This window comes from Oryzias melastigma, linkage group LG14 (assembly GCF_002922805.2).
Source record: "Oryzias melastigma strain HK-1 linkage group LG14, ASM292280v2, whole genome shotgun sequence".
Taxonomy (NCBI): Eukaryota; Metazoa; Chordata; class Actinopteri; order Beloniformes; family Adrianichthyidae; genus Oryzias; species Oryzias melastigma.
The window spans coordinates 18,297,818-18,310,407 of record NC_050525.1 but is presented as its reverse complement, the minus strand read 5'-3'; the positions used below and the strand labels follow the sequence as shown (position 1 = coordinate 18,310,407).

Sequence of the window (12,590 nt, the reverse complement as noted above, 5' to 3'; positions counted from 1 at the left end):
TACAAAGTATATAATCAAGTGTATTTTCATCTTTTTTCACGTTCTGTACACATATTAAGATCCATTTCACATGAACATTATACAATAGCAATAAGTGAGGAATGGTCTATTTTCCAAGTGCTGAGCTGCTCATGTTGAATGGCACTTTCATTAAAAAAAAATAAAAGAAACAGGAGATCACAGCGTATGAATAAATAACTCAACAGAGAAGAATGGCTTCGTATTATCAATTTCATTGAGTAACAGATTCAGCACGTTGGAAAAAAAAAAGTACACTGGTTTGTTCCATCCCGACGGTGAAGAATCCGACAAAAACAAACACGTCTGCAGCTTTGAGAGGAGTGTGCTTTTTATCAAAAAACAAATAATCCAAATGAGAGACAATCTGAAAATGGAACATGATCAGAAAAGGTGGTGACGAGATACACGGAAATATCGGAGAAATATCAATACAATTCACAAATTTTCAATTATTCACCTCATAGAATAGTCTTTTGATAACTGATAGAAAACAAATACATGTTTGGCTGCTTTACAAGGAACACCTGTCTCAAACGTTTTGGATGTGTTTTTTTTGGATTATCCAATGACAGTTTGAGGAGAAACGAGGGCGGAGCCATCGGCAATCAGAACTTGCGACTTTGTGCTCTTCAGAGCTGCTTGGGTTGCAACCCGTTTTCTTAAAATCTGTGCTTGGAAGGGGGCCGAGCGTCTTCGTCTTACCTTACCCGGTAACTTCCAACCTCTATGTATATACAGTACATACAAGCAGTGTTTACAGAGAAATACCTCCACTGGTGGTTGCTGGTCGACTTGTTCACGATTATCCCTACTTGGTACGGCATGGCACACTTACTACTCACACAAGTAATGTTTCTGACCCATCGCACTTGAACGGGTGGATGAGAGACGCTCTGCATCTCCTGGACCATAGTGGACGAACAAGGAGGCCTCGGCGGTAAACGCCTTCCCCGGGTAAAGGCTTTCTCTTCCTGCGCACTCATCAGGATGCTAGAAATAAGAAAACAAAACTGGCCCTGTTGTGCCTCACACATCATATTTGGGGGACATTAAGACTCAAGATACAGCATCACAAAGAAGTCCAAAGAAACCGGATGTTCTCGGGACTTTCTGTACACAGCCACACCCCTGCTATTTACAAAGCCAAAGTGGGTATTCTTCCTCCAAGCTCGTAGAAACCAAGAAATCAAAAAAAGAAGATGATGCTCCAACAAAGAATCGGTGAATGCTGACAGAGTGCACATTTTGACACAGAGGATGAGTCCGATCTCGTGTCGTCGAGAAGAATTTATCACTAATGGGCAACTTTGACTTTCAAGACACGGAAAAGCAATATATATTTGCTTTGTGCAGTTTTTTTGTGGTTTGTGTTTTTATTTTCTTTTTCTTTTTTTCCCCCCGAAGGCCCACCTGACAAGTCCAGGTAGCGGAAAAAAATTCCTCCTCTAGTCCCAGTCCGTGTCTGTTTCTCCTCCTCGGCTCTCAGACGTAATATTCTTTGTCTTTGTTCTTTTTGCCCTTTGTGTTGGCCTTGGCCACGGAGCCTTTCGCCGTGTTTTTGTCCTTGACCACAGCCCCGTTACCCTCCACGGCCGAACTGTTGGCAAAGCTCTGGCTCTGGTCCGGCGGGTAGGAGCCCTCGTCCCGGTTGCGGTACTTGTACATGGCATAGAGGAGGATAAGAATGCAGAGGGCAGCAGCAGCCACGATGCCAACCACCATCCCCGTGGTGCTGCTGGCCTCCCTGATCACCTCCACGTGCTGGCTCTTTTCATCTGAGGCTGTGGGGTTGGCTGTGGGCACATGGGGAAAATTGGGAGGGTAAGTTAGTCCCGGTGTGTTTCGGGAGGACGGGGGAGCAGGGGGTAGAAGCACCTGGTCACGGGTGTTCATTTTGCCTGCGGGAATGTGGAGCTGGTCGGGGTTGGTGGTGGGGATAAAAGGAGGTAAGGGGCGGGGTTTTTGGACTCCACTGTCGCCAGCGGCAGGAGGTGGGGGAAGGACTGTCCTGTCGGTGACCATGGGGGAGTTCTTATTAAAGTCTTCGTCATCGGATTCCGTCATCTCCCCGGAGCCGAAGGCTGAGACCTCCACAGGGTCACCGCAGTCCTCCTGGTCCGGGGGGCAGGAGGGATGAGGGGGGAGTATCAGGGACTCTTTGGTGGTTTCGAGAGGGGATAGGTGGGTTGGGGGAGGAGGAGGAATGAAAGGGTAGCGGGTGGCGATGGATGGGGGCTCAAGGGAGTCCACTGTTATTATAGGCAACACTAATTCACCTCCTAGAAAGGAAACAGAGAAGGTAGGGTAGCCTACATTAGAAGAGCTCCGATTCTGTCCCAACAGTTGTGCTCACGGAGGCGGAGCCACAACCTGTTCATTTGTCTGCATCTTATTGAGCAATCAGACGAAAACCAGCTGATGAACAAACGTCAGCGCACACGACAACAATATGTGGCACCAATACGGCAAACACAATGGGGCTAACATGCAAACAGACGTGGACCCTGAAAAAATGGCACATCAGGAGGACAAAAGAGCAGACAGGTTATTGTTTATTACATTCGGAGCTGCTTTAATAACAGTTTGAATACTGGGGGAGTTAAATAGATTTTATGTGATATTTTCCACATAAAAAAAGCACCAAGAAAAGGAATAACAGGCAGCCCGTTCTCAGGTCTTACATATCAGGACATTATGAATGAACACCTGTTCCAAACCAAGCTCCAAAATGAGGTTAATATAACCTCAGAGGAACTACGAGCTGTGACACATTACACCGCCGGGATTCTTATTAGACAAGAATTAACCGAACAAAGAGAGGAACAAAGATCCGTAATCTGTATGTCATCTCTTCAGCCCGTTAACATCGTTGTACATTCGTGTGGTGATGCTGCTTGCATTTATTAAAATGCTACTAAATGATGTCAGTTCTAATTAAAGCAATTATCCTTGTTCATCTGTTTCCGGACAGTACAGTTGTGGACATTGGCGTTGATTCGACACACACCTGGATGCTCTGGAGAGGAGCAGCTCACTGCTGGTGATCACTTTATCAAGCGTTGGTTCCCAGCAGCATCTGGGTAGCTTTTGCTCCATTAACAAAATATATAAATATAGGACACTGCAGCATTTCCTCTCAAGCCTTGTTTCCACTGAGCAGTACAGTACGGTTCAGTTCAGCATTTTGAGCATTTCCATTATAAAATGGACCACTTTTGATGTGGACCTACACCCAAGAAAAAATGAAACGGACCGATAAGGGCGGAGCTACTGTTGAAACCCATAGCAGAAGGCGGCTGTATTCCTATTTGCTGCCTGAAAGCTTTTCTCAAACAACATATAACGCTTTGACGAAGTACCAAAAGCCAAATGGAACGGAGAAGAAGAATCGTTTATTGTCATTGTTTTTTCAATTCAATTTTCAATTGCCATTGATGTTGTTAACTTTCCTTTTGCACTACTATGTCACAGTCGCACTACTATGACGAAAAGCTATGGAATCAGTCTACACCCCGCATGGTCCAACTTTGAGTGGAAATGCTCACCTGAATTGCCTGGATTGTTCTAAATCAGACCGTACCGTACCTCAGTGAAAACGAAGTTTTGGCCCACCCAAATTCTTCACTTCTCCCTACCCTCCATTTATAAGGGCTTGTGAATTGCAAGTGGCGTCCAAGATATATTTTTTAATATCCTCCCCTCCAAGCGAAGGGATACAAACCCCTCCCTAGCGAGGGGGTTGCGTGTCACGCTGGGTCGTGGAGCAGAAGCGGTTTTCTTCACGTGGGTGCGTGTGAAGCACAAGTTACACAACCGCTGTTTTTAAGCATACTTGAGTGCTGGAAGCTCCTTGCTAATGCTAGCTGACCGGAGATTATTGGTCACGCCAGTGAGTGAAATTGACGTCCAAAATCGGAGACACTATTTTTTCATAACTCTCTGTTTGGAGGGCTAAATTTAGGGGTAGGGAGAAGGGAAGAATTTGGATTGGAGCATTGTCTTACTTGAAGGACACAAAAGTAGTCTCCAATGTTTTGTATCGCTGTATTTATTTCTCTCAGAGTGGGACTTCTGAGTTATTTTGGATCTTTGCGTCTGTCTGATCAGTAGTTAGTGGCTCCCATCAGACTCAAGCTGATGCGAAAAGGGGCGTAACATAAATTGGGGGCTCGACCAGGATCCATTTAGTATGTATTTGATCCATTTGGGTTTTTGTTTAGTTTTGATTGTACTTGGAGGCGTAACAGACCAGTTCAAAGTCAGACAATATTTTCCTGAACGGGTCTATACGAGGTTGAAACAGGTGTCTGATTTTTTTTTCTTTTAGCCTCCTGTTCACCTTATCTTTTGAGGGTGATGTTCATCTTCTGTAAAATATCTGCAGATGCTGTAACCTTTATTTATACATTAGATTTCATGTAGAAACCATTAAAACGGACAGATTTTTTTCTTAACTCAAAGCTGTCAAAGTGGAAGCTAAACAACTGGACTTTAACCCCAATTTTTAAGGTGCGACAGATAAACTAAGTTACAAAAATTAATGTTTTTATTAAATATAACAATAAATGTGAATCTACTGTTAAAGTAACTTTACTGGCAGCATCATTATAACAATAGACAGCTGGTTGTTGAAAATTATGCATATTACTATGGTGTGTGGGAACAACTGTGACAGTAAATCCATATTTGGAGTAAAGACTTCTGGTTTTGTCTGTTAAATGCAGTTTTCTTTTATTTTGAAGTCGAAGGCTCTTCATCTGTTTCCTCACTGCAGCAAAAACAAACCGTCCAAATACGTTTGTTTTTTGCTAACTTTGGTTTCAATTTAGCCGTATTTTCAACATGTGACAAGTGGGATGTGGTGGAGAATCCTGTAGTTTTCCCAAAATAAAACCTCTATAAGAACCATATTATAAATAAAACAGAAAAAATGTAGGTCTTTATTTATTTATTTATTTTTTATTTCTATGTGGTGTCAGCTGTCCCACCGACTTGTACCAGTCGGATGGTAACTAGAAACAGATCTGAGCAGATTTTGGAGAATACAGTCAGTTCTGACGTTCTGATCCAAGACGTATTAGCCAGATAAATTAACCCCACTGAACCCTTTAAAGTTTATTCTTAGTTACAGAACAAGTAAACCAATCACTGGGCTTGACACAAATATCAAGATGAAAGACTTTTTCTTGTACTTTAGGGGTCCAGAACCCCAAGGTTGTTCACTAAAAAAGGTGAGACTGTATATGAGAACTGGATGGAGTGACTATGTCCAGATTTCCCCCACTAATCCCTAACTACTAAAAAGCTATATAGTGTGGACTATTTAGTACCCTGGATTTTAAAAACAATTCGGACACCATGAGCACTACTTTTATTTTTCTAAATGCCTGACATGACAATTTCACGAAGTGAAAATCTAATAAATATGAACATTTTACGTCTATTTGTGACTCTATTGTGTTGTGAAGCTGAAAATGTAGATGTGGACGTGGAGATGTGAACATTTTTCGACTGCAATGCATTGTGGTCTATATTCGCTAATGTAGTGAGCATCAATGCACGCTAGTTCCTCATAAAGACAACTGGGAAATTTATAGTGCACTAGATTTTTGAATTGTAGGTTCGGACAGCTCTAGAAAATGGCAAACGCACTTTATAGTGAGTAGTGAAGGAATCCTCTCCTCTCACATTCCAAACAGGAAGTACCAGCTGGTTCCAAGAAGCCAAAATCTGCCTATTACTCAGTCATAACCTGCCTCAGAATAACCATTCTTGCTCTGCTTTATTTTTTTAACATGCTCTTTCTAACCCTAATTTTTGCTTAACAATATTTTTCTGTTGTACAAGTTATTCACAAACTGGCCAATCAGATGCCTTGATAAAAGTAAGTGATTTCATGTCAAACGTTTTAAAATTTTTACATATTTCGTGTTGCTTTCCAACAAGCTTATTCCTGATTGGTGTGAGTGGAGCCAGAGGAAAGTCATTTTTTATGGATGACATCACACTCACTTTCTCAGTCCAGTTCTCTTATACAGTCAATAAGTGTGTCTAAGAAGGAAACAATCAAAGTTGAGTAGGAAGATAATGAATGAAATCAGAGATCTCTCCGTCCTGAAAAGTGTCCTCTGGCAGAGGGCCAAACCTGAAGGACACGTTCCTTTACCGGAAAGGCAGAGAAGGGGGGTGGGGGGGTATTTTCTTTTCTTCAAACATGTATGACAACATGTGTTCAGAAGTCAGAATGTCCTCTGGCAGAAAAAAGGAATATTTCCGTCTGCTGAGATTAATGAACAAATGTCGCAGGGACAGCCAACAACAAACCCATCAGATAAGGTCATCTTAAGCATGGAGGCGAGCGTAATGAGGGCACGCTCATTCCTAAGTTCCACAGCGTGTTTCTGCCACAGATCTGACCCGCCGCCATCCTTTCTTAATGACTGCAGCACTCCCAACAGTTCAGTTTAGTGATTTATAGAGGCACGCAAGATGGATTAAACACAGAAAACCTCCACAAAAGTTTAGATCAGGACAGCTGCCTCCCACATCTAAGCTACGACTAGCTCAGATTTAAAAAAACACAACACACATAAGGGAGTTTTGCTCAGTTTACTTAAAAAAAGTTATTTTTATCTCTAAAAATCAATAAAAATCATCAATAGCGAAACAATGTTTTCGCCGTCAACAGCCCACCTGTTCCGGGTTCGCACTCCTCCAGGTCCTCATCGTCACTCGGACACTCAGCCGATGCCACCAAAATATCATCGGAGCTCTGAGGCTGAAAGACAATTAGGAAAATGTGTTGTTTAAGCAAATTAACTGTTAGCGCATAGCGCCATCAAGGCCTGTAGCTGCTGATTAAGTGGTGTTTGTTTTTGATGACCTCAACAGAATGCATTATTGTACCGCTGAAGTGTTTTTATTTGCAAGATGCTAGAAAGGATGTGCATCTGATTGGAGACCTTCATCTCCTTGATGCATCGATGCACAGCCTTTTCCAGCCGCTGAGAGGACAAGAATAAAATATTCCTCCTAACTGAGTGACATTTCACTGTTTTTGTTGTTTGCTTTTAACTAACCTTTCTAGCAGACAGTAAAGAAACATTTAAATGTTAAGATACACTCGGAAACAACAGAATGTGAGTACACAGTCAGTCTAGATAGAAGAAGGGGTTTCAGGTAAACCTACAGAATAATGACAAAATAAAAGCCCCGGCGATGACAGAGTTCATTTGTGTCTAACGGGTATTAAGACGTGGAATCCTTATTTTATACCTTGTTCACACCAAGTGCTTGAAGATGAGCAGGTCAGGCAGGAAGCTGTTGCAGTAAACCCTCAAGCTGTCTGACACTTTTCTACATGAACAGATATGTGATGATTTGCAACGGCATCTTGCAGAGAAAACCCACTAAAGAGTGCCATCAGAGGGCTGTTATCACTGACTCAAGGTTTGATGTTTGTGGCTTTAGGTCTCTTTGATTTTGTTACCTATGTGGGATTGAGATATGTTATAAAAGCTTTTACTTTGTATTTTTTGATAATTTTTCTTTTAAGTTTTGATGGAGTTTAGAGCATCCATCCATCCATTCAGGGTTGCTGGAGCCTATCCCAGCCAAGGTGGGAGATACCCCAAGCAGGTCGCCAGTTTGTCACAGAGCCACACAACCAAATATACATCCACACCTATTGGGACAATTTGTTTTCGGCCTGTGTGAGGTTTGGCAAAATGAAAGATTTGACTAAAACAAAAAAAACAAAAAAATCAAGTTTTGACTTTACATTTGATACATTTGATTCAAAATTGTGGAGATAATTGGTTTGCAAAAACATTTCATCCAACAAGGATTTGTGTAACTTGTTTTTATGTCCAGTACAACATATACATTAGGGGTGATGCGCAAAATCAATTCTGCGATACATCGCAGTATTTCATTTGGCGATACTTGTGTCGATTTAAAATGTTGACGATATTAATTAATTATTTATGAGAAAATGTAGTTCAACGTATTAATTTTGTTTTCCACATAAACCCCTGACTGTAGCTCTTTACTTCTTCAATCATACTTTTAGCACCTTCTTAGTTGAGGCACATTCATTTCCTTTTTTTTTTTTAGACTGAAAATTAGTTTGTTTTGGAAATCAGACAATATTGACTGTTCCATTTAAGAACAAAAATATGTTTTTAATTTACCAAAGGAAAAGCAGCATGAATTTGCTTGTGTAAGAGCAACTTTTATGTGAGATACTTTTGTAGTGCTTAGCGTTGTGATTATTAAATAAAATTAATTTTTACCATTTTATTTACATGAAATGTGCATTAATATCCTCTACAGTTTTTCTAAGTCATACTCTTTACAGAACATTGTGAAAGATTGCTCGTGTACAGTCTTGGATTTACTGCAATATGTATCATTAGACATGTATTGTGATACATATTGTATCGCCAGCATCTTTCCAACACCCCTAATATACATGAACAAAAGTCAGTTTTTGAAATGCTTTTTTCCTATTATTTATTTTCCTTCAAACTGTTTCACCTGTTAATAAGAGAACCTTTTTACTTTTTGAGAGATTGGGATCGTTATAGGTGTAGAGAAAATGTATCAATCTATGTTGTTAATCATTAAAACTATTCTGTGACTAACTGAATAGTTATTACTTAATTGACAGAAAAGAACAGCAATTAAAATGCCTGGTTTTGCTATTAAATGTTTGAGGTCTGAATTGTTACTAGTTTTTATTTCTTTATTATTAGCCATTAGCCTGTTAAGAATAACATAAAATAACCCTCAAGATCCACTTTAAAACTCTCCTAAACAATATTTGTTTAGGTTTTGCATCATTTTAAAGGAATATTAGGTGTTAAGAATTAAAATTAAAATGTATTTTTTTCGGGATGTAAGTCGCAGGCATTTAAAAAAAAAAGTATAAATGTCGCACTCAAGTATAAGTCACTCTTATTAACAAAATATGTGATCCAGAATGGACATTTTATCTTAAAGGACAATGATAACGGAAAAAAATAATAATATTAGACGGAATATATGAACGCTTTACTACTGTAACTGCATTTAGCTTTATGATACAGAGGTGGAATTAAATAAGTATCTAGTATATTAGTGCAATATATAAACATTTATTTTGGGTTAATGCAGCAAAAAGAACAACTGCTACAACAAGTCAACTAAACTATTTATGTCATTAAATCTGTCGAATTATTCATCGTCTGAATCCCTTTATAACGACTCTGCCAAGGCTAGCATTTCTTCTTCTACACTGCTGTCAGTAGCAAATATTGATACACACACCTACAGTGCCCTCTAGTGGTTGTCAGAGGTAAAAACATAAACACATAGGCTATGTCCTAATTCCCACTATGGGAAATTTCTAGTGCATTAGTAGATTTGGAAAGCTCTATAAAATGGCAAACGCACTATGTAGTGGATTTAGCCATAGGCTTATTTTTTTTTATTAAAAAAAAAAATCCCATATAAGTCGCACCTGAGTATAAGACGTATCCCTGGCCAAGCATTGCAAAAACCAAAACTTATACTTTCAAAAATGAACGCATAAGGATTCACTGATTGAACTGTTTGTAAAATCAGTTTCATTACAATCTTCATCTCAGTCATAAACCAATTAACTGTTTTATCAGATTCGCCCCCAGCTGTCCGGCCCTCTGACCTTTGAGATGCTCTCCCTCAGGCTGGGCGAGCGTTGCCTGCGGGTGGTGGTGGTTGCCATGGTAGTGGTGGTCTCCATGATCGTGGTGGACATGTCGGACACGGGCAGCGGCGTGGCGGACGTGATGTCTGTGGTCAACACAGAGAGCGAGTCCCCGACAAGGCGCAGGTTCCCGTCCACCTGAACGCTGGGGTCGCTCTCCGCCGCCAGCTTGAGCACCTGGAGGCCGTTGTAGTACAGCCCCGAAATCTGACCCTGGAAGGGCCGACCCTTGTCCTGGCCGCCAATTTTAATGGCCGCCTGGCTGTTAAAGATGGTCAACTGTCTCCCTAAGGTCAGACGGACAGACAGACAGAAGAAAGGAGGGAATGGCAGAGCGGACAGAAGGAAAACCATTGGAACAATTTACAAGGAAGGGTCATGGTTATGACATCACTGATGACCATCACTTATTACAGACATGTTTAAAAGTTTATGTGCTCACTTAGAGGGGAAGCATTCATTTTAACTTTCTAAGCCAGCAGGAAGCTGACACCCTATTTAGCAGTTTAGGAGTTTTTAAGATTCCTTTTACTGGAAATGCTGTTCAAATGGCATTTTAGTCATCTCTTAACTTTGACATAGAGGTTAGAATGAAGTTTATCTTCTATTTAAAAACACCAGTCCACCCATTAGGCTAATGAAAGCCCCCCTCACCCAATTGGGACGTGTGACATCGCACACGGACGCAACCGAGAGTCGTTGCACTCAGCGGCTGCACGTGGGGGGGTCAAGCTGTAACATTACAAAGGGGGAGGTGTGGGGGAGGATGCAAGGTTACAGGCCAAAGGAAAAGGGATCTCACAGGTACGAGTGAATGTTATTTAAGACAGTCTCCTGTCACGGGGTTAGTGTCTCTGCTAGTGTTATACAACCTTTTAAGGGGTTTTTAAAAAACTTACACACACTTTCTGTTTATCCACAGTGGTTAGGAAGGGGGGGAGAAGGGTTAGACAGTGGAGGGGGAGGGTTATGGTTTTAGCTAGTTTAGTTTGAAGTATTTCAGGTGCAGCATCACCACAAGGCGTGACAAAACGATGGACGAGGAGGCCGAACGCCATCGTCCCTTCACCGCTGCCGTTTAATTAAAAAAATTCACAGCCAATAAAGTGTTTCAGATTTTAGATGGAATTGAAAAAGAAAAAAAAAAAAAGACTTGTCACACCCTTGTCTTCTGGCACTGCACCTCTACAAGGGGGAAAGGTTATTTATTTCCAAGCTTTAATTAATTAATTAATTAATCAATTAATTTTTACCTTTATCGAGTAGCCACTCGTCAACTACCCGACCGAGTCTGTATGGGATTCTTTGTCTAGCAATAGCCAGTCGTTCATTATCATAGTGTCCTTCAAAGAATTTGGAGAGACAGGTTAAAGGTTAAAGTCTGCAGGATCAAAGGTCACATGGTTAGAAACAAGGTTACACGGCCTGACAGTCTTCACAAGTTAAAACAAGCTGGCGCTTTACTAAGTCCAACCTAATTATCACGAGTAACAGCTTTAATGCTAATTAAAGTTTAGGCTATTTATAATGAACTACTCTAGTTAGTGTTATTTAGCTATTTATTGCAGCAAAAGTTAACGCTCAGCAAATATCAGAACAAAAAAAGTCATTTCATGCCCTGTCAAAGATGGAGGTTAATTCAGGTTAAAAGAAGAAACACATGGAAAATACACCCAACCACAGAGAGCTGAAGCCTCACATAACTTCACAGCTGCAGCTGGGATACACCGCCTGCACAATTACTGTGTGTAGCAAACCCACCATAAAAAAAAGAAAAAGGCAAGTTGGTTTTCTAAATCACTTGTTTGTGAATAAATGTCATATATTAGGTGAATAACATTATTAAAGACCCACTCTGACCATCTTCTGACCTACTTTGAGTGTAAATGTCAATTTTTTCGCATTAATCGCAATTAAGTAAATGCAGAAAAAATACGGCTTTTATCATGTTAATGTATTTTTAAATCTGTAACTATTATCTCCTACGTAAGGGGTAATGCCTGACAAGATGTGAGTTATCTTAACCTAGTGCACGTGTCTAAGTCAAGGCCCAAAAACACAAGTTTTCTCAGAGTGGGTCTTTATCCGAGTCCTAAGAGTGATTTCTTTATCAATTTCTAATTTCTAAGCAGTGGAATTTGGCCTAAGCATTGCAATTTAAATCATGGCCTTCTTCCTGTCCGACTGTAAAGGATGGAATTGTTTTGCTCCATTAATCCGAGTCCATTATTGATCTGGAAATAATTGCATCCCATAATGCAGCAGGAAGCAGGTCTAAAGCCTCTTCCAGTGCCTCATCTGTCTCAGCTAAGTCTTGACACTTGAGCACGTCAAAAAGTGTGCGTTTAAACTCTCTTGCAGGTTACTTTGAATATTTTTTCATGGTTGTTTTGTAACCGCTCTATTTGCATGTTTTTGCCTTTTTCTTTTTAATTTAGCTGCCGAATAATCATGCCCACATTTTTATCAGACCTTAGCGCCCTGACGCCGCTTCAACCCGACAATGGGAAAACAAAATCACTCACTTATTTGATTTGGAGCTGGAAAATGAATAAATTGAAATTCCGATCAGGTTTGGCTTTTGCCCCGACTAATAACTGTGCAAACGGTGTAAAAACTGCAACAACCATTCAGTGAAGCCAGTGTAGTTACATTGTGAATGTGCATGTCAACACAACATCCTCAAGAGTGTTGCAGTCAGAACAAATACACTTAAATCCCGTATTATCTGATGCTAATGATAGAAAAAAGAAACATTCCATTTTAGGTTGTAAATTAAATATGAAAGGGCTTCAGCGCTCCGTTAAAAACACTTCAAGAGAAATATAGCAAAATAATCATC

The 12,590-nt window shown here is 40.5% G+C and overlaps 1 protein-coding gene across 7 annotated transcripts in view; it reads right to left on the bottom strand.

The window, feature by feature from the left end:
- LOC112139758 (neurexin-2) overlaps window positions 1-12,590 on the bottom strand; it is a 165,670-nt gene continuing 153,080 nt past the window's right edge. For 5 of the 7 annotated variants that reach the window (XM_024262609.2, XM_024262605.2, XM_024262616.2 and 2 more), the window contains 4 exons: window positions 11,002-11,091; window positions 9,707-10,035; window positions 6,715-6,799; window positions 1-2,300 (listed from right to left, as the gene is read on the bottom strand). In XM_024262609.2, coding sequence (XP_024118377.1) covers window positions 1,504-2,300; window positions 6,715-6,799; window positions 9,707-10,035; window positions 11,002-11,091 — 1,301 coding nt within the window. In that variant the 3' untranslated portion in view covers window positions 1-1,503. The remainder of the gene's footprint in view (window positions 2,301-6,714; window positions 6,800-9,706; window positions 10,036-11,001; window positions 11,092-12,590) is intronic. The other 2 variants (XM_024262630.2, XM_024262637.2) reach the window with 1 other exon arrangement.